The following is a 20,968-nucleotide window of genomic DNA, read 5'->3' as shown; positions in this document are numbered from 1 at the left end:
CAGTCACAAGCTTTATTACCATCAAAGAAGTTCAGGAAATGAGCTCCTTAATCCAAATCAACTTACTGTGAGAGAATGGACAGAATCTATTCCACACTTGAAGTTCTACAGCAAGATATCTTTATCTAATGTTTCCTGACCATGGAATTAAGGAGGCTTAACAAACAAAACTTAGCTGCAGAGTTTAAACACTCTGCCTGCAAGGTTTTGATTATTTACCCAGAAATATCAAAGTCTTATTGACATGGGCCTTTAAAACAGCTGTAAAGCCAATCTGGATATATCTTTCAAGCATTACTTACTAACTATGTGTGCTGTAGTTTGAAAGGCTAACTCCACAATATTCCCATCGTGGTCTGATGCTGCTTGATGAAAGACTGCAAAGATATTCTTCCAGCCTGAACGAATGTTACCAGCCTGAGAGTTGACCATCTGAGCAATACAGCGTATGGCCATGTCCCGAATAGTTGGAGATCTTTAAAACAAACAACAACCAAACAAACGAAAAGGGAAGTCAGACTTTCACAAGAGGCACAGTTTTACACTGGTACAATGTAACTGTGCCACTTGCATGGACATGACAACCCAACCCACATCAAGTAACATCTTTAAGTAGGACTAAAACAAGCTGACAAAAAAACCTGCAGTGCACCACACCTGTTTTTCTTCATAATATGCTCAAAAGGCCTCAAGAAATCTTTCTGGAAGCGGAAGTTGGCCAACTCTCCCTTCTCAAGAAATTTCATTGATAGTTGCCTCAATGAGTCTACTGCAAAGATGGCAACGTCTTCATTAGGGTTACATCCAACCTAGAAGGAAAAGTGTATTTTCAAACACCAGCTAACAAATATGTAAGGAGCAACATATTCATCATTCACATTTCAAGTCAGTCACTAAAACTCACTGGCACATTGTAGTTTTCAGATATTAGAAAAGGGGTTACTGTCAGGGGGGGCTTTCTCAAGGCATTTGACCCAGCTGAACAGATCCATGGATTTTTGTGAGTGCAGAATTATAATATCCAGATACACACAAAAAAAAGATTATCTTAGATTCAGAAAAAAAACACCCCTTCCAAACTTGGTTTCCAGTTTCCCAAGGAAACTATCTTTGCTGTTGCAGGATCACCTGTAGGTATTTTAAAGGAAAACAAACTTGGCATTTGATCAGAAGGATGAGACAATGGCATACAGCCAAATTACAAACACGGAATCATACAATGATGTGATTGAAGATCATCCCCAAGAACATTTTCATCACACAGAATCACAGAATGCCAGGTTGGAAAGGACCCCAGTGATCATCTCCTCCATTCTTTCTAGGTGATAGCATAGTTGAAATCAGATGGCTCCGCACCTTGTCAAGCTGAGTCTTCAAACTGTCCAGTGTAGGACATTTTCAGCTGGTTAGCAGCAATAAACACAATCACTTCTTATGCTACATGTCTGAAGCCAATAGTAGAGAATTAAGGGCTGAGATACATTCACAGGAAAACTAGTGCAAAAAGAATCTTAACCATTCTATGCTATTGGGACCTCACTATTTATACACTTCACATTTCTCAACAGGTGCTTCCTTCAGGTGTCTCAAATAGATTTCATTTTACGCATCACAACATAGACCACTGAGAAAACGAAAGGAAAAAGCTGAATAAAAAACGTCCTGGTACTCATGTATGTCTGTAACTTGATTTTAAAAGCAATACCTTGTTGAAGTGATCTCCAATCACGTGCCAAATCCTTGACCACTGCAGCCTAATGCGATTCATGTTGTAATATGAGATCTCCACTATCTTCTGCAGGCTGAACATGCGCGGATGGTGCGGGGAAGCCAGCTCGTCCATGGAAACCGCACACAGCCAGCGGACGAAGTCAACTGAACAGCAACACACACCACTCTAAGTTCAGGGTGTTACAGTGCAGTAGTTCCTACTACCCACCACTAATCAGCATACGTACCTATTGCATTTCCATCCAGCCTAGTCGATCCTGTAAATATCCTAGGAAACAAATAAGTAAGTTGCAGTTTGAGCTGCACATCCATAGGAGTCAATCGCATCTTAGTGCTGCAGGCAAATATCAGCACACTTCCAGGAGGTGCTTGACAATCTCCATGCCACAGACTCTGAGACTATCCTTACTCCTTGACAGCAGTTCCTGTCCATCTCTTAGTCTAAGCACACTCTTCCCTGCTGCAAGTCACAGCCTACTGTGCCTGTGCTTTCTCTCCACCGCAGGAAACAGGCACAGGCTCACATTTTTATCTAGGGCAAGTAGTGTCACTCCCTTGGGTGACAGTATGGTAAATTTTATAGGGAGAGTAAAAAAGGCATGAAAAAATACTTTGCTGCAGGAGTCCACTGGATGCCAGCCACCTGCTTGATCTTTACACAGTTCAGGGCTACCTTTAAGTTGTGACTACCAAAACAGGCAGCAGAGAGCCTATGGATGTACCATTATCCTTTCTTCCTTTTCAGTCAGTCTTGAGAGGACTTCAGACACTGATTGCAGTTCTCACAGAAGACTGACAAGTACAGAACATTCCCAAATATCTCAGACTTTGATAATAGATATTTATGGTATAAAAAGTGCCATAAGCCCAAATGTTCAATTTCACAGCCTTGTCCAGTGGTTGTAATTGAAAAAAAAGTCCCCTCCTTACAATAGAAGCATCTCTTCAGACAACACTTTAGAAGGACAGAAGATAAGGATTTGGACCAGAACACAGCAACTAATCAAGAAAGAGCTGAAGAAGAGCAACTAAAGAAATGCTGAAATTAACTAGAGTTCTCAAAAGAAAACTGCAGGATTTAATAGAAAAAGAGCATCTTTTCTTTTCAGATACCAGTCCTGTTCAGACTAAACCAAAAGAGGAAGAAACCCAAACACACACACACACAGGTAGGTTAGAAACTGCTGTGAAACAGATTTATAAATTAAATAGCTACATACTGTAATGCCAACCTAATTCTGGTCTTTGCTGGTTTACTTCAAAAGAAAGACAAAAAACCTCAAGCACATACACAGAGTGCCCTCTCACAACACATATCAGTTACACTGCTATTTAATAGCAGTCATTCCTTTTTGACTATTATATGCCTATAAACTTATTCGGTCCACAGAAAACATTTAAATACCAGCATCTTTCCCACAAGAGAAACAGGCTTCAGGAACAAAAGCCCCTGTCAGAGACTGCAATTGAAGTGAGGATGGTTGCTAACTTCCAGTGACACTTTCCCCAGAAAGAGATTATGTTCTCAGTACCTGTCCACTGCCACCACTACGCTCTGTGAACTGGTCTCTCCCACAGACTCCTGAATGCTTGCCATATGCCGTTTATCAGCCCCACTGCCAACGAGGTTACCTGCAAGAAAAGCCATCTGGCATCATGAAACCATGACTTCTTATCAACCCCAATTTCATACATGTAGACAGAGAAAAGTGACTACTGCTTCCAATTAACTTGCAATTTACAGGGAGCAGATGGTGCCTTTGCCAGATTATTACACAATTAAACTTCCAGTAAGAAGTAGGCTTTATTTCTCCTTGAGGGCACTGGGTTTTGGCTATCCTGCTTATTAAGTTAGGATGATGTAATGCAGTTAATAATATTGGAAATGAGAAAATATTATTTTAAAATATTAACTAAGTCAGGAACAAGGAGTAATAGAACTGTGCCCAGCATTTTCAGCATCATCACTGTGTATAGCATCAGCTCCAGAGTGCTTCCGAATTAAAAAGGTTTCCTTGATGGTTTTCCAAAGTTTAAGGCAACTTGCCTTGCCACTCTAATTTACAGCTTAAAATTTGAGGTTTGTTTCTTGCATATACTGCAAGAACTACAGGAACTAGAACAGAAAACCCAACACAGAGAAATAAGCAATACCTTTGGAAAGCAAATTATCACTGAAACAGCCATTAGTTCCTAAAGATACAGGACTTGTGATCTTACTATTAAAAACAGCACAGAAAGAACAGATGGGTAATAAACCCACCACTCAAGAAGTATGGTAAAACAGTTTTGACAACAATATATTCCAAAAAATCTAGGAGTTTCACAACTGGACCCAGCTACAAAGTTAGAACAGATTTGGTAATTATGAATAAAACTTGATATATACAGTTACATTTTTAAAAGCTTCATTAATCCAATATAGGTCCCCCTGGAAGCAAATAAATATATTTTGATGTTTTTTTACACTGAGCTTTCTTAGCCCTTCATGATTCACTTACATGTGCATCTTCATGATGTTCAACATTAATCTTACCTAGTCCCAGGCCCATGAACTCTTCCCCTCCAGATGCATAGCCTTTAATGATTCCTTCCCTTTCACGCCCAGAGCCAGATAAATAGCGAGTTTTCACTCCAGTTCCTATAAGCTGTGCTAGTTCCAGCTGGCTAATACATTTCAAGATCTAAAACCAAAAATATTTAAATATTGTTTCTGAACACCATAATGGTTTCATTCCTATTTATTCAGTGTTTATAGCTTTTCCAGGTTCTCTAACCTTTAAAACAACTTGGCCAACGATAGCAATTTTGAAGTAGCTGAAACGTTACTAATACAAGTGGAAATAAAAGTTGAGCAATTCATTCAAGTGCACCAGCTGCCACTGGCCACTCCAATACAAGAAACAATAAATAATACCCAAAAATCTAACTTGGATCTCTGACTGCTAGAGGAAAACCCTTTTATTACTTCTCAGAGCATTAGCTTTCAAAACAACACCTTGGAGCTAATCTCCTAGAGACTTCATGGTCCCAGAGAGATGAAAAGGCTGAATTATTGCAGCTGCCACTTTGATTAATGATGTTCCAGTGTAGACAGTGAAAGTGCCAATGCTGTGTTTCACCATCAGCACAAAACTATCTCTTCTTTCTTCCTCCCCTGCTGAAACAACCCTTGGACTGGCATAAGCATTTGTGGGAGTATGCTGTAAGCCAGCTCCAAGTAATTTGTCAGCTGAAGAAGCTTTTGGCTCCTATTTTCACATAGGCAGACTACTGCCAGAGAACACAGTGCAGCAGGAATGCCCCTTCTAGCTGCAGCAGATTTAGATCTGATTAAAAGAGCTTCTGGAAAATATGCTGTAAGAAAACACATATGGTCCTGGTAAGTTGTTCTTACCTATCCCCCCTAAGTTATTTTACTCCTAATTTTTCATGTGGTGTGAATGTTGCCAAATGCTGCAAAGACAAATCTGGAGCTGTAAGGGAGAACATTTCTTTTTACATGAACACAAATACAACAGTTTCTGTGCAGAATTCTCTGAATGCAACTAAGATTTTAATATGGTTTTAGTTCTATACCAGAAATACCTACAAAAACTACAATACTGGTCACACAGTGCCTATAGAGTGTAAAAAAATGCCTTTCATATACACAGACATACATATAGAAAAAACACTAACAAAATAACGCACTTGCATCCTACTTCTTAATGTTCTGACACATACTGGTTGCTAAAGCCAGTTACTATCTACTGAAAGTAAAAGAACACTATCCTGCCAGTTTTCAAAGAGCAATGCAGTTGCACTATTTAAAACTACACAAGTTTTTACCTCATGCCAGGAGTTCCCAAGATAGTTGCCATCTGTGTGAGCGACTGTAATAAGTGTCTTAATGGTATCTATATTCTTCTGCTTCATTTCTGTAATGCTGGAACTGGCAGTCAACAAGGAAAAACGAGCAAGGGCCTGTACGTAAGCATCTCGTTCAAGCTAGAAGACAGTAAGAAAAGCATTGCAATTGAGTCCCTGAAGAGCTGGAGAAAGCTTTGCCCAGCACGCCCGCACTGTTTTCCTTCTCTGTACAGCTGACAATTATGTTAGAGCACTTTCCAGTTGAGTGAGAGCAGGAGCCAAGCTAGCAAATGCTCTTAATAGAAGACTCCGCAATAAAAGCTTGAGGGTATCAACATCTAAAACTAATATGAGACTGTAATACTTTATTTTACCATTTCAAGAAATTGGATGAGGCAGTTCATTTCCTGTGCATAAGTTGTTTGCAATTCCTCATCTCCCTCCCAGAGCCTACGCTGCCCTCAGGAAGCCTTATACGAACCTGCATTCCAAAGATACAGGCGATTCTAATGGCACAGCGGATCCCTTCCAAACAAAGAGATGCAACTTCTGTGTCGTCACAGTTCTGTAAGCCCACGCTGTAAGCTGCCAGCAATGGAGTCCATACAAGCTAAAGAAAGGGAGAAGCTAAGTTTAGAAATATATTACACTTTTAGCCCAAGACACTGGGTAACCAAACCCAAATATATCCAAAGAGTTCAGCTGCTGCATTACCTAACTCCTCAGAATAATCTTTCAGTTAAAACTCTTAGTAACAAGGACAGAAGAGAGTTGCACACTCACTTTGAACATGGGTCTGACATGATCCAGGTGAGTGGCACTAGTAAAAGGTGCCTTAGCATGGCTTACGGCCTCCATGAGAGCTTTAGCTGTTTTAGCCATCTGCTCCATCTCCAAGTTGTACAACAACCTCCGCTGCTTCTCATTAGCTACACCTAAGGGCAACAGCACATATCAGCATTGGTTTTGTTTACAAGAACACATTCCACATCTTGACACTCAGCATCACAAAATATCACAGGCATTGCAAATGAAAACTAAAGACAAAAATCTCCCAGAATTGCTCTAAGTTGCAGCACAAGAGGTTCCACCTCAACACAAGGGGGAACTTCTTTACTGTAAGGGTCACAGAGCACTGGAACAGGCTCCCCAGAGAGACTGTGGAGTCTCCTTCTCAGGAGACTCTTAAGGCCTGTCTGGATACATTCCTCTGTGAACTATGCTAGATAGCTCTGGCAGGGGGATTAGACTATAATATCCTTGGGTCCCCTCCAACCCCTAATATCCTGTAATCCTGTGAACTGCAAGCACTAAAACCCACACCACAACTTAAGACTTCATTCTATATAATCAAATACTGAATTATTGTATATGTCACATTAAGACCTACCCACTAAAGTCAGAGGCAAGTTCTATTAAGTCACATCATGTAAAATGGATGGAAAAATCCTTCATCTCCTTATCCCCACAGTCTCAAAATTAGCTCTTAAGTCAGTTGATAAGTAAACATATCTGTGCTTCTCTATCCTTATAGCTGTAACTTAAGTTTTCCAATATGTCGATTTCGTTCCTATTCTCATCTAGGTAACCTGAAAACAGCACAGAAATCACTGAAACAACCACTACACTGAAGATTCAGAGTTCACTAATTTGACTTAATACCACCTATGCAGATGTAAAGGCCAAGCACACTTGGGGATACTGGTTTTTAGTGTCCACTATGTGCAGAAATCCTCCTTTGGTCTAGATGAGGACAGGTGACTACCGATCATGACAAAGTCACTCATCAATCTCTTTCACAAACATTGCCACTGTGGCACTTATCAGCCTCTGAACTAGGACATGCTACTAACAGTCAGTCAACACAAAAGAAAACCCTCCTTGTCTAGCATATAAAACACAAGCAGCTAACCTGCAAAGTGCCACCTGCAGTTATTCTACCATTTTCTCCTCACATGTCCACTTAAAAAAAATGATCCTCGAATTTAGTTCCTAGTGTCTCTCTACAATGGTGCCAGGTGAACTCACACAGCTATGGTTTCTACCACAGAAACAGCAGTACTAAGTAATAACTGAGACAGTTTCATGCCAAATATCTACATCAGCCATTCTAAATGTAACTTAGACATTGCACAAAGATGTTTTCAAAAAGGGATATGAACTCCATTATACCATCCTGAAAGTTACTACTGCAAGAGTTCAAGAGCACTGTGATCTTCCAGTTCCTAGTTCATTCTTACTTGGTTTGCTACATTTTGTAGCAATTGCATATTCTTTTGTCTCTTTCATTGCAATTTTCTTTCCTTCTATTTCTTCATAGATTGTGGACAAATACTCTACTGGCAGGTCTTTACTGTCATTGATTCCTCGATTCATTTTAATATATTGCTCCTTGGTCATTTTATTTTTTACCTGGAAAAAAGAAGAGAAAGTAGATAACAGATTTTAAATGCAAGTTCTGGGGAAATTTGAACTTAAACTGAACTTGTAGAATTTTTACCTGTGGACTGTGCAAGTCTGTAGTCAGCATTATAATAGAGTATGCCAAAACATAGGCAGTGTCAGCACTAGCAAATAGGGTTTGCCTAAGAGAAGAAAAAAATGAAAAACAGGTTTTTAGAGGCTTAATTCCTCAATCCATGAGTTCCACTTCTACATGCAAGAAAAATAATCAGAAGAACAATGCATACAGCAAATAAACAGGAAAAAAATACAACAGTATCTTCTTCACAGTGTTGAAAACTACTGATGACTGGAATTTTCAAGTACATTCCCAAAAGAATTCCTTCTTTGAGTAATGCCACAAGTTAAAGAACAGCAGATTTTTTTCACTGTTTCATAAATAATTATACAAAACCAACCCAGTGATGCACTAACTGGAGCAAGAAACGGGAACTAAAGAAGACTGAACCTCTAGCTAGGGCAGAGCCAGCTCACTGCATTAGACACAAGGGCAACACTGTTTACTTGATGTCAGCTAACGTAAAGACATTCTGTTCAACCTCTAATGGGCAAGTTAAAACAAGTGTAACACCTCAGTAGCTATTCATGCCACATTTTTCATTTTAGCAATTGCTACTTCTTATTACTGCTGTTTACACTGGAGTGCTCTTTACTTGTTTAAAAAACTAACAGCTAATACAGAGACAAATTAACATACTCCAGGCTTCCCTCTTTCAACAATTCCTTCTAGCAAGTGTTTGGGACTTAACAAAATGGCAGCAGCATCAGGATATTTTCCATCCAAAGTCTCCATTTTGCCTAGCTGCTGAAGAGGGTAAACACCACCATTAGAACAAAATCTGCTCCTCTCACAAGCCTGTAGAAGCTCTTGACATGCTGTGAGTTGCATCTTGCCCCTAAGGCCCATAAAGAATACAGCCATTCTTGAGGCACTTCTCCAATAAAAAAGGGTTGAATTACCGTTGGTTGCATTCAATATATCTAGCAGCAAACTTCTCCATTAATCTATCAATCTTCTGGGCTTCACCTGGCAGACGAAAACCTTCCAGAAATATACGCAGAGCGGAGACAAAGTCTTTTCCACAGAAATCAAGCTGGTCTACATAGGCATACATCACTTCCTTGTTAAACTTATTGCTTTCCCCAAGAAATTCTCCCACTTGGGTCTGAAAACACAAGAGACAGTTATTACTGTGTAATCCAACTGCCAGCTTTGCAAGGAAGTTTACAAGAGAGGAATTGCACAGCTGCCAGTTTTGTAAGAGCAGTACGCTTAACCACGCAGGCAGTGCAGCCACTGGATAGAGAGCAAGAAACGAGTACCATCAGAAAAGCCCTTAGCCTGCATATTCCTGCCTCAGTCACACCTCAGAGCAAGGTCTGCATTCTTACAGAGCCAAGGAAAGCTCAGCTGGGTCTAGTTTCACACACAGCAGAGACTGCTGTGCCACTGCAGTCCATGATATTGCTCTGCTGGCAAAATACCGGCAAAGTAGCTAGCACACACACTGCCAGCTATAGAGTCCCCTTAGCTCTCCACTTTAAACACTTAAAAAGCCTAGGCCAAAGTAAGTAGGACATGGCACTGGTATTAAGAATCTCCATTAGAATTCTTACACTTTCAGTTATCTATGAATGACATAAAGGTAGTGCAGACAGACAAAGATGATCAATTATCTTGAGTGACACACAGGCTTACAGAACAGAGACGTTCTTCTTGGTGCAGAAACTGTGCAATGTCTTCTGCTGTAGCTCCAAGCATTCCCTGCTCCTGTAGATACTGTATCCCTCTCTTTGGTTTTTTATTGAACCTTTTCAGACAAAAACATGGAAGAAATTGACACATAAAAATGAAAAGTATTACAGCTTATGCAAATGATAAAAAATGTTAGAGCCAATGTACTTTTTCCTTTTGCAGGAAACATTTTTTCTAGTTAAAAACACCCAAGAACATGCAATAGATGCTGTCACACCAGAAGCTACATCTCTTAAGGTACATGCCATAGCTGATAAATTTAAAAGTTATAGTTAGAAAACTTACTTCAAAATTGCCCCTATTATTAGAAAAGGGAGATTTTCCATGAAGTGTTACAGACGTTGCTGTTCAAAACCTTTTTATAGCACTTACAGACAGTGAGATTCCCAAATAAATGAAAAAGCACAGAATTTGGATAATTAAATCAGTTATTTCAATAGAAGACAACAAAAGGTGTAAGAGCTGTAAGACAACATTAAGCCTACCTGCACAAATCAATTTCTCTCTAGACACACACACATTTTCCTCTCCTGTGTGGCTAAACCAGTACAAAGGAAAGCTGTGAAACCACCTTTCAAATCCAGCCAAGATTTTAATGAATCCTTTTACCTATAATAGCCTCCAGCATTAGCTTTTGACAACAGCAGGCAAGAGTTTTCAGCATTGAGATCAATTTTTAAGCATCCCTGCAGGTCTGACTACAGAAGACTGCAAGAAACAACATGGTGGTACACAGGTTTTATGACAAGCAAACCTTTATTTTCTTGCCATACTAGACTTACAGCTCTATCCCATGTTCAATTATTTCCTTTTGTTGCTTGATTACTTCAAATTGCTCTGGATCATCTTGGACAGCAGTTTGGGTACCAACACTTCCAACTCCTGAAGACACAGTGGAGTCCAAAGAACTGACACTACTCCGTCTTCCTCCACTCTCCAGGCATTTACCTTCAGCCATTTCCTGTTCAGATGGTTTATATGAACCTATTTAAAAACAGGGTGAGACTGTTCAAAGTTTTTAAACTCTTCAGTGGAAATTTGAGTCAATATTGGTTTTGGCAGTCTGCACTACATAAAGAAGCCATATTGATGCAATTCCAAAACAATCCAATAAAAGGCAGAAGAACAGCAGCAGCTACAGAGAAATTCTTGCACTTCAACTTAGTAACTGCAAGATTTGTCACATGTCCTGCTGTGTAAAAGCCAGCTTTTGTAGCACAGACAATGGCCTGGCTAAAACTCTTCAACAGCACCTGGCTATTTGAACCAGACACTTCAGAGTCAGATCCTGCAACAGGATTAACAATTGTTGGTTAAATACTTCATTTGTCTAGATAGTTATGCATAAACTTAGCATCCATACTTGTGAAGAACTTCTAAACATTGAGTAAATACAGAGAGTAAACACATTAGTCTCTCCATTAGGACATAATCTTACCCAGGCTGGCCTGATGATTTGGGTTCACATAAAGGTCTTTGCTCCACTCCACCATACATTTTAAAATAGAAACTAAACATTCAAGTCCTTTCTTCCTCAGGCTTAGTTCCTGAAAAGCACAAAACAAAAACCCCATAAACCAATAAACATCCATCCACTATAAAAACATCTATCAAAGTCTACTGCTTATACAAGGTTTTGCCCCTTAACTACTTAGCCTGGTTACAGTCCATGCCAAAACAACCATAACGACACCAGAACATGTTGCAGCTACTTTAAGCAGGTGGTCTAGTAACAACTGATGAGTACAACCAAGAGGCAATATACACCAAATATTCAGTGCAACCACTTGGTAGTATGAATGATTACAACCATTGAGTGAGCCTCTACAGTGTCAACTCCCCACAAGCAAGAGAAGTGTCTCACTACCTTAGCTGTAAACAGTTCTACTCATATCCAAAACAAAGTACTCCTGGCTTCTACTTCCACTTGCAGGGCAGAAAACAAACAAAACAAAACCAAACGATAACAGAACCCCAAACACATACACAACAGAAAGAAAACAACAAAAACCCACTATAACAAAGAAACAACCAAGCAAGCATTGATGCAATTCCAATTGAAAGTGAGAAATGTACTCAAGTTCAAACTAACACTGGCATCAATTTCACTTCAACCCTAAAAGCCATTACATGGGCTAGAACAGCAGTGCTGTAGGATAAGGCCAACATCAAAAATATTTTCTCTTGCTGAAAGCAATCTATACTCCAGTCTCCCTTTAAGGACTGAGGAAGTATAATTTTAATAAATTAAATACTTGGGGTGGAGATGAAGCAGGAAAAGTTTGTGTAATGCGAACACAAGATGAAGTCACTGATGGTTTCTAAGCCCCATAAGGAAAATTATGTTGAGTAAGGCTCATTTGATTGTCTCCTATGGCAGCCCAACAAAAGAACCCAAAAAAGCCCAGTGTCACAACACAAGTATTCATCAAAACCATCAGCATTCATCTGTAATTGTATTATTATTAAAAACTAAGTACTTACTACAGGTACAGGCAACAGACATCATGACCACTGGAAATACTGATAATGATGGAAACAGCACTATTTATGAAAAGATAATAGCTTATGTTCCAAGTTGGTTTTCTTACCTGTAAAGGAGTCATTCCCAACTCGTGCCCACTTCGTCCCTGAGCGATTTTGGACAAATCATTTACAAGGCGTTCAAAGATATTAGCAGCGTTTAAATCACAGTCATAGTTAACATAAATATCCACTACACACTGAGCATCTTGAAAATAAAAGAAAGTGCAAGTATTAAGAGTCAGGCTAACAGAATTTTCCCAAAAAAATCAGCCACTTGGAGCAGGCATTGGGGACGAATCCAGCTATTTAACCCAAGCACTACAGGACCAAATTCAGTTTTTCATGCTTACACATTATGTGTGGCATTTGCCTATAAAGTTTTCATCTGATGCCAGAAGAAGTGACTGCTTTTCACAGCAGTGAAAGTACCTGCACAAATTCTAGTTAAAGTCTGAATCACCATCCATTTGTGTTCAAAGGAGCTTGAAGAAGTCTCTAGGATATTCAGGAAGATCTCTTTGAAGAACACCTACAAAATAAAGGAGGTAATCATGTTAAAATGTAAAAATCCTTTTTCTATTCAATCATTTTTCTCTTGAATAGTATCACCTCATGCATACTGGAATTTGAATACAGTAGTAGTAGTATTAGTTCAATAAGCCAGCAAAATAGTGACATTAACTTCAAATTCCAGCTTTTAAATGAACTTTACAATATTTTTTGAGACCTAGACCATCACACAAACATTTTTCAAAGAGTCTCTCACCTCAATTTGCATCTTCAAATGGGTCTTAAAATTGGAAAGCAGTGTGAGAAAGATGGCAAGAGAGAGCTCAAATACATCAGGAACAGAAGAGACTCCATTTTTAGATAATGCTACACAAAGATATTGCTTGATTGCATTGATGAACATTTCATGTGTCCTGAAAACTGGACCAGCATTCTGCAGTACTGAGAGAAGCAGCTGGAGAGAGACTACTTTAGAACGCAGTTCATGGGACCTGGAGAAAAAAAGAACTTTCAGTCCATTTATATTGCATTGCCAAAGACATGCTTCTAGTCAACAAGACCACTGCAGCACTATGCCATGTAATGCAGAAGTGACTGGTCTTTTAATCCATTTCAAGGCATGGGGCAGAAGGGGTGGAAATTAACCTGCAACAGTCTGAATTTGAAGATGACCATCCTAGACTAGGGTAATAGATGCACCTCAGAAACATTCCTTCAAATCCTAACAAATACTATAAGGAAGGCCACTTCAATTGAAAAGATTACTGAAAAAAAAATTAAAGAGAAAATCCTCAAGTATTACATTTTTAATAATCTGAGGCAAGTTTCAAGCCCAGATTCATTAAGTTAAGTGAAACAGGGGCCTTACAGGTCAACTTTGAACACCCATTGTACTGTACAGCAGCTACCTAACTGTTTCCAAAAGCTACCTGAAAAAGACAGTACAATAAAGTTTCATTACTTGGGGTCGGGTGGTCCATCACCAAGTGGTTTCATTGAGAGCTTGCACAGCGACCTGAACACAAGGAAGGCATCCTTCTGTAGAACATGGGAAAATTTGGCAGCAGCTTGATGCCCAGATACATCTGTTTCCTTGAGAGAGAGAAACAACATTAGAGCCTCAGTGAGACAAAGGAACGGAGCAATTAGGAAGATTCCACAGCTCCTCAGAGAATTAGCTACAGAGTTAAGAAGTAGTCCATTCAGCAGTGTTTAAATCTAAACAGGACTAAAAGTGATCTGGATCTTTTCACACATATTGACTGACTCTTCTCCTCTAGCCTCACTCTGTATTAAGATACAAGTAACATCATCAATTTTAGAACAGTTGTTTTCCATATTTAGTTGGATTGCAGTTGCTGCTTCCTCTTCAAACATGAATAGGACACACACATTAAAGCTTCCATCCCTCCTCCTCTCCATAAAATCCCACCATAGCAGTTGGCATGATAAATTTCTCCTTCCCTAAATATACATTAAGTATCCAGTGAAGTAATTTACCAGATTATCAGTGGAGGAAACAGATTGCCCATCATCTGGAATCCCATTTGTTTGTACATTTTCATTACTAGAGCTAGAAAGAGCCAGATCTGTAGCATCTGATGCAGGGAGAGTCTTAACTGTTTCTGCTATTTGCTTTTCTTCAGCCTCTAAATGGGAATAAGTAAAACTGATTAAAATCATCCATTGAGCATTCTCATGAAGCATTACAACCAAGAGGGACACAGGCAGCACTGGTAAGCACTAGAAAGTTTCTCAACTACCAACAAAACCCCCTCTGTAGATGTTCTTGACAACATACTTTGTTACAAAAATAACTTACATGGTTTTACAGAAAGAAACAAGCTCCCCAATGCACATGCACCTATTGTACCTTAGAAGATTTTTCTACCTTTCACAGCTGACTTAACCACATCTTCCAGGATGCCTTTAACCATTTCTTTTCCTCCATCAGTTCCTTCCTCTAAAGAAACACACAAAGAGTTGAATTTAGTACTTCTGTTTAAGAAGATGGAAAGGACAAACATGACAGAGGCAGAAGGTTAAAAAAACACCACCACCACAACAGATTTTCTTTAGTAGTTCTCTAAAACCATTTCCAAGAAGTTGTGCAAAAATTATCATTTATAGGATTTCCATTGCTTAAAATACAGCACTATTTTTAATTAAGTTGTTTTGCCTTTTGTATTTGTCAATTGTTACAAACTTCTAGTTCTGGAATATCTTATGTCTCTAATTTGGATACAGTACATATTTATGAGAAGGTCTCATTTTTAGCACAGGACTTGAATCACCTCAAAGTAATTCTGCAACTTCCCTTCCCTTTTATCACCCTTATCAGGTCAAATTCCATTATAACTCTCTCTATATAAGCTATGTATAGCTACACCAGAACTCTAGAGAAAACATGAGCCTTTCTTTAATAGTTATGATATTGTAGACAAGCTAAGGGTGGCCTGCATACTCTGAAGTAAGTAGTAAGAAAATACGACTATGATTTCAGCCAATGACCCAAGCCACTTAAACCCACAATAGCCTAGGAGAGTGTTTTCCAACAGAAATGGTGTAACTGAAAGCAAGAGACACAAACTATTCTTGTTCACCTGATGCTGAATGAGTCTGATCTTGCTCCAACTTCACTTCTCCATTTTCTGTCCTCTCAGGCTCCCCGTTCGTCAATTCTACACTTGCAGGAGCAGTGGGTTTGCCTTCCTGATAGCTGTGCTTTAACTGACCAAGCTTTGGAGACTTGGGCACCACTTGAATTGCAGGCGACTGGGATTTTTGCTGATTAGTTTTTTCTATTTCTCTGGATTCTTGTATCTTGAAAAAACAATATGAAAAAGTTAACCTTAGGCACAAAACATAAGGGAAAAACAGATCTGTATGACAACTGCTGTTCCTGCGTGAATTCACATGTTAACCAAAAAGACACAGTGAGAACATAATTGTTTGGGCAGTCAAATTCAAAAGATGCTTTTAGAGCTTATTTTAAAAACATCCCATCATGTGTTTACAGAAAGCCACTTGGCAGAAACTACAGTGTGAAATCTTGTTATCAGCAACAAGCTTCATATTGTACTTTTAATCAGACAGCACACTTCGGTGCAGGATTTGACAGAGGTTGTTCTTAAATTACAAATCAACAAATCTCCAACTACAATGGCAGATCCATTAAAAACCAGTAATAAAAGCATTCTGTTCATTTGTCAAGCCTAAACATTTGAAACGAGCAAAGGCAAGAGCTACATACAGCTTGATTTTCCATCCGTGTAAAAATGACATTTAACATCTGTGTAAGGGTAGCTTTGGCAGTTGTCTGATTGATAAGATTTTTACTGGCCAGGTAGATGTTGTAACAGGTTCTAACAGTCTGAAGAACTGTTCCTTCATGGATTTCTATATACGGAGATGTTACTGCAGTGAGAAGAGCCTGAAAGAGTCCATAAACATTAAATCTAAGTGAATACACTTCATGTGAAGCAATACAACTTCATGTGAGTCTTCCATAGCAATCAGTGGGTTAGAAAACACATGCACCTTTTCATAAGGGACTTCTGTTTCTTTGAAGTGATGTTTCAAATCAAAGAAGGGTTTCTAAGCCTCCCCTTTCTCTCCTGAGTGGTTTAAGTATTTTATCGCAACTAGTTTTTCACCACCAAATAAAACACTTTTATATCCTATGGTTGCATTTCTGTGAAAGGGACAAATCTACAGTGCCATCAAATTAGATTACCAGAAGGTTCACCTCAGCTCTGTTAGCCCAAGTAGATTTCAGAACTGGAGAACACATCATTGGTTCTACTATGCCTTGCAGAGAACACACAGGGCAGATCCCTCTGGAACAGGGGACAGGAAGACAGCGAGGCTAGAGCAGCAGGCCAGAATACTGCCTCACAATTACTGTGCCTTCAGCTGAAGGCTGATAGCAATTCATTTGCCTAATGAAAGTGGGCATTACTAGTCTAGAATATGAAGATCAAGCTGTCTGCTAGAGAGAGTACCCAGGCCAGAAAGAAGGACAAACATTTATAAAGCTTTCCCTTTGCTTCTGCTGCATCAAGAGGAAATGTATTTCACATATGAAGTCTGGCATGGTGACAGCTTCCCTAAATCCAGATGACACATCTAACAGTGTAAGAAACAGGGAAACTGGGCCCCAAGTACTCTACTCTGTGTTTAAATTTACTTCAGTTACAAAAATCAAAGACAGAAAAGGCAAGCTGACATTGCATCAAACCAAACCAAATAAAATACCTTAATTATCTGCAGTTGTACTCCTTCATCTGTTTGAGGACCCTGAAAACAATTGCAAATGGTTTCAACTATGCGGTCAATCAGTCGTTTTCCAGGAGCTCCACTGTCTGGAGCATTGCCAGTGATATGTCCATATGCAATGAGTTTCTAGGTAGAGAAAATGAAGGTTAGACAACCATATCCTGTTAACTAAAAGACACTTAAGTGCACCATAAAAGACGATGGTTAGACAGCACACCTCACATAACCAGTTTTAATACAAACATTTAACACCATCAACAGTCTGGCTACGAGAGACTTGGACCCATTCAGACAGAATAATTTAGCAACTGATACTCTTTTTCCACTCAGATCGTTTAGAATCATAGAATCAGCCAGGTTGCAAGAGACCTCCAAGATCATCCAGTCCAACCTATCACCCAGCCCTGGCCAATCAACTAGACCATGGCACTAAGTGCCTCATCCAGTCTTTTCTTGAACACCTTCAGGGACAGCAACTCCACCACTTCCCTGGGCAGCCCATTCCAAGGGCAAATTACTCTCTCTGGGAAGAACTTCCTCCTAACATTCAGCCTATACCTCCCCGGCACAATTTGAGACTGTGTCCCCTTGTTTTGTTGCTGGTTGCCTGGGAGAACAGAAAGTTTTTTAACATCAACTTTTGTATCTATTCACAACAGAAAGGTTCTGCCCCTAACTTGCATTATTTTTTTTCTGTAAGAATCTGAAGAGGAACAAAGTCCAAAGATTCCAGAATCTGACCTCCCATCACATCAGCACCAGAGGAGACACCATGGCAGGTACTTCTGGAGCATCACAGGTGGAAAATCTTTACTAAATAATGCAAACATTCATGACTTTCAATGAAGGCTTGCTTCACTAGAAAACACCACACACAGTTCTGCCTGACAAGAAGCACTTTCAGCCAAGTCTGCTGATACTCTATTTTGCATAGTTTATGCATCTAGGTAGGCACAGTGGGCATCTTCACACTTCTATACCCAGGACAACACTACTTCACTCCAAGAGTTTTTGTAACTGCGTTTTTCTCCATAGCATTTGGCCCAAACTTAAACACAAAAGTCACCTGTAAACAGTCCAGTGAGGTACTGACAATGCGTGGAGACTTTGACTGGCAGGCCAGCTCAAATGGAAGGAAATATTTATCTGCTTCAATGAAGTTTGCTTTTGGTGGAGCCGCAGTGCCTTCTCTAGGTCAGATGAAAGAGTTATTAGTTTCTGTAAACATGTCTGTAACAGCAGACTACGCTTCCTCCTTTTCTAAATGCAAAGCTGGATGGGACACAGCAGCATGCAGATGTAATCCAAGTTTCTCTCACACACTTCCTTAAGGAAAGTTCAACTTTCTTTAAGCATCAGTATTGCATCTGATCTTTCTCAGATCTTCAACTTAACTCTTCCCTCATTACACTGGACACTGTAGTGCTACCTGGGGAAATCCTACACAACCTAAAAGATAAACCTAACAAAGTTATACCAACTTAATTAAACAGGGTCCATGTAAGGGATACTAAGCAAGCACATTGGGAGCTCATTTTAAATCACAGAGCGGTGCTGGAAAAGTGTTTTAAAATTTGGACTCAAGTAATATTTCAATTTGTACTCCTGATCTAGCTTGTCAAGACCATACACTATCAAACAGAGAAAAACTGCTGCTGTTTCCCAGCAGGCTATATTGAGCTCAGTGAAAGGAAGTTAAACACTAGTGAACCAGCAGTTTTTCCCTAGTGAAATCTGGAGGCAGTTATGAATTGAGCACCCATAGCCACACATATTACGTGACTGGAACTGGCCATATCCTGGCTTGGGCAGAAAGTTGTGTAACTGGGTATTCATAAAGACACTGATGTAGTGTATACACACTCCTAACGTTTTCACTACCATCTTGCTGTTTTCTGGCATAGTCTACAGGAATTAATAACTTACCTTTGCTTTTCCAGCTCTGTTTTTATTTCATCTGGAAGAAAAGAAAAAACAAACAAAAGACTGAAAACATTCCACACCCAGCATGAAGTTATCCTTACCAACATCACTAGTAAGGAAAATGTAACAAAGCCAAGCTGTTTCAAGCCACAAGTCTGACACTTCAGTATTTGCTATTCCCTTTCTGTAACACCTTCAGACAGATACACTGTTTGTTGGGAGGCTCTCAATTTCGATATGAAAATGCTGATTTGTCCAAATACCCTTAACAAAAGGAGTCTTTAGTATTAAACACAGTAATTTTTATTCATGAGTCAGTTTGCATCACAGACAGCTCAGGTCTGCAGACGCCTTTAAGCCACTGCATAAACTATGACCTTCCCATTAACTACAGTGCTAATTAGCCTCCTTTTGTTAAACCTCACAATATGAGATCAGCTGAACAAACTCTTAAGAAATAAGAAACCTTTGCCAGCAGTTTGGTTGTGGTATTGTTTGGTCGTGGTTTTCTTGGTTAGTTGGGGTTCTAGGGAGCTTCTTGGAAAATTGCATACAAGAGGGAAGAAAATAGTGTCTCATTTCTCTTGTACACAGTAGCAAATTCCTTATGTTCTAGCATGGCTTTTTGAGGATTTCTAATGTTATCACCATGATGCACAACACACACCAGAACTGCATTACCCCAGACACAGCACAAGTGCATACTATCAACACTGACAAGACCTATCAAAAATAGCACACAGAGTAAGGCTGTACAGCTGCAATCACTGGTAACACCACATGGAATACTGACCATCCCAAACTACTTCATGCACCTGCAAATTACCAGACCTATAAAACTTGTTTCAGTTGCAGAATTATCAGAAGTGGATCATTCACCCCAAGTTCTCCACAGCCCTATAGAGGCACCAATGGTTGGGATTAGATGACCAGATGATTTCAGCAGTGTCTGTGAATCTCAGTAATTTCTTGCCTCACAATACACAAACCACACAAATGAACAAGCAACAAACACACTACAAGTTTTTCAACTGTCCTATTGTTCAATGAATGTTACAATAATTAATCCTCACAGAGCATGCCTGTTCTGTAACACTAGCAGCCCTGTTTTATAGGGAAGATGGAAGCAAAGCATGGAGGAAACCTGCAGAACTGCAAGCTGTGAGTGATAAGCTACATTCAGGACTGGGCCTCTTTCTATTTGCCACACTGCCTCATTAATGAGTGCCAGCATAGCCATCAGTCAAGAAAGCAGCAGCCTGACACCCACCAGCAATAAATGACGTAACAAGAACTGAAGGAACATTATCCACCCTACAGTCAACAAAAGAACAGACAAACTGAACAGGCAGAAGCCCACATTGCGTCATGGTCCTGTTCAGAAGCCCACCATGTTCTCATCAAGTCCATCATGCAAATAACCATGCCTGGGACTTTCAAAGGAGACAGTTGTTGCTTGCCAGTACTGTGCAGGCCAGTGGCAAGGCAATGCGCCAAGCCAAGCGCATAGCTCCAGTGTCTGGGGTTTCAGAACCACAAGTAACTCCACAGTTCAGCAGCAGTGCAAACCCAGCATCATCATCCCCTAAAACTTCAGGTTTCAATTTGTAAGGAGATTCAACAGAATGGGGACTGTTGGAAAGTAACAGAAACAAAATGTCCCATGCCAACTAAATCTTCAACACAGCACCACATCTTGGATTTTCTTCACCTCAGTATCCAGTTGGTTTATCAATGAGATGGCTAGTCAGAAGTTCAAAGGCTGAATTCAGCCATCTTGATTGATTTGCCCATCTTTAACACCATGTTATGACCCACAAAGCTATTGAGAACAACATATCCTAAAGGACTCCCCAGTTTCTTAGCTCTGTCACGGTATTAGAGCAGTGCATTCCTGTTGCCTGCAAGATCTAGCTGCTTCAAACGTGT

General features: G+C 39.7%; 1 protein-coding gene across 1 annotated transcript in view; it reads right to left on the bottom strand.

Annotated features, from left to right (window-relative positions):
* Positions 1–20,968, bottom strand: part of ARFGEF2 (ADP ribosylation factor guanine nucleotide exchange factor 2) — a 37,937-nt gene that overhangs the window by 11,766 nt on the left and 5,203 nt on the right. Inside the window, exons 2-27 of the mRNA XM_064167768.1 lie at positions 19,043–19,073; positions 18,183–18,306; positions 17,096–17,242; positions 16,092–16,271; positions 15,442–15,661; positions 14,730–14,801; positions 14,339–14,487; positions 13,800–13,930; positions 13,095–13,329; positions 12,758–12,857; positions 12,394–12,533; positions 11,241–11,349; positions 10,585–10,786; positions 9,746–9,857; positions 9,007–9,212; positions 8,084–8,168; positions 7,824–7,995; positions 6,367–6,518; positions 6,065–6,193; positions 5,563–5,721; positions 4,268–4,415; positions 3,264–3,363; positions 1,959–1,999; positions 1,706–1,875; positions 658–809; positions 303–475 (exon numbers count right to left, since the gene is read on the bottom strand). Of these exons, the coding sequence (XP_064023838.1) occupies positions 303–475; positions 658–809; positions 1,706–1,875; positions 1,959–1,999; positions 3,264–3,363; positions 4,268–4,415; positions 5,563–5,721; positions 6,065–6,193; positions 6,367–6,518; positions 7,824–7,995; positions 8,084–8,168; positions 9,007–9,212; positions 9,746–9,857; positions 10,585–10,786; positions 11,241–11,349; positions 12,394–12,533; positions 12,758–12,857; positions 13,095–13,329; positions 13,800–13,930; positions 14,339–14,487; positions 14,730–14,801; positions 15,442–15,661; positions 16,092–16,271; positions 17,096–17,242; positions 18,183–18,306; positions 19,043–19,073 (3,639 nt within the window). The remainder of the gene's footprint in view (positions 1–302; positions 476–657; positions 810–1,705; positions 1,876–1,958; positions 2,000–3,263; positions 3,364–4,267; positions 4,416–5,562; positions 5,722–6,064; positions 6,194–6,366; positions 6,519–7,823; positions 7,996–8,083; positions 8,169–9,006; positions 9,213–9,745; positions 9,858–10,584; positions 10,787–11,240; positions 11,350–12,393; positions 12,534–12,757; positions 12,858–13,094; positions 13,330–13,799; positions 13,931–14,338; positions 14,488–14,729; positions 14,802–15,441; positions 15,662–16,091; positions 16,272–17,095; positions 17,243–18,182; positions 18,307–19,042; positions 19,074–20,968) is intronic.

The sequence above is a fragment of the Pogoniulus pusillus genome, chromosome 29, assembly GCF_015220805.1.
Source record: "Pogoniulus pusillus isolate bPogPus1 chromosome 29, bPogPus1.pri, whole genome shotgun sequence".
Taxonomy (NCBI): Eukaryota; Metazoa; Chordata; class Aves; order Piciformes; family Lybiidae; genus Pogoniulus; species Pogoniulus pusillus.
Note: the sequence above shows the minus strand (reverse complement) of the source record. Positions and strands in the feature narration are given on the sequence as shown.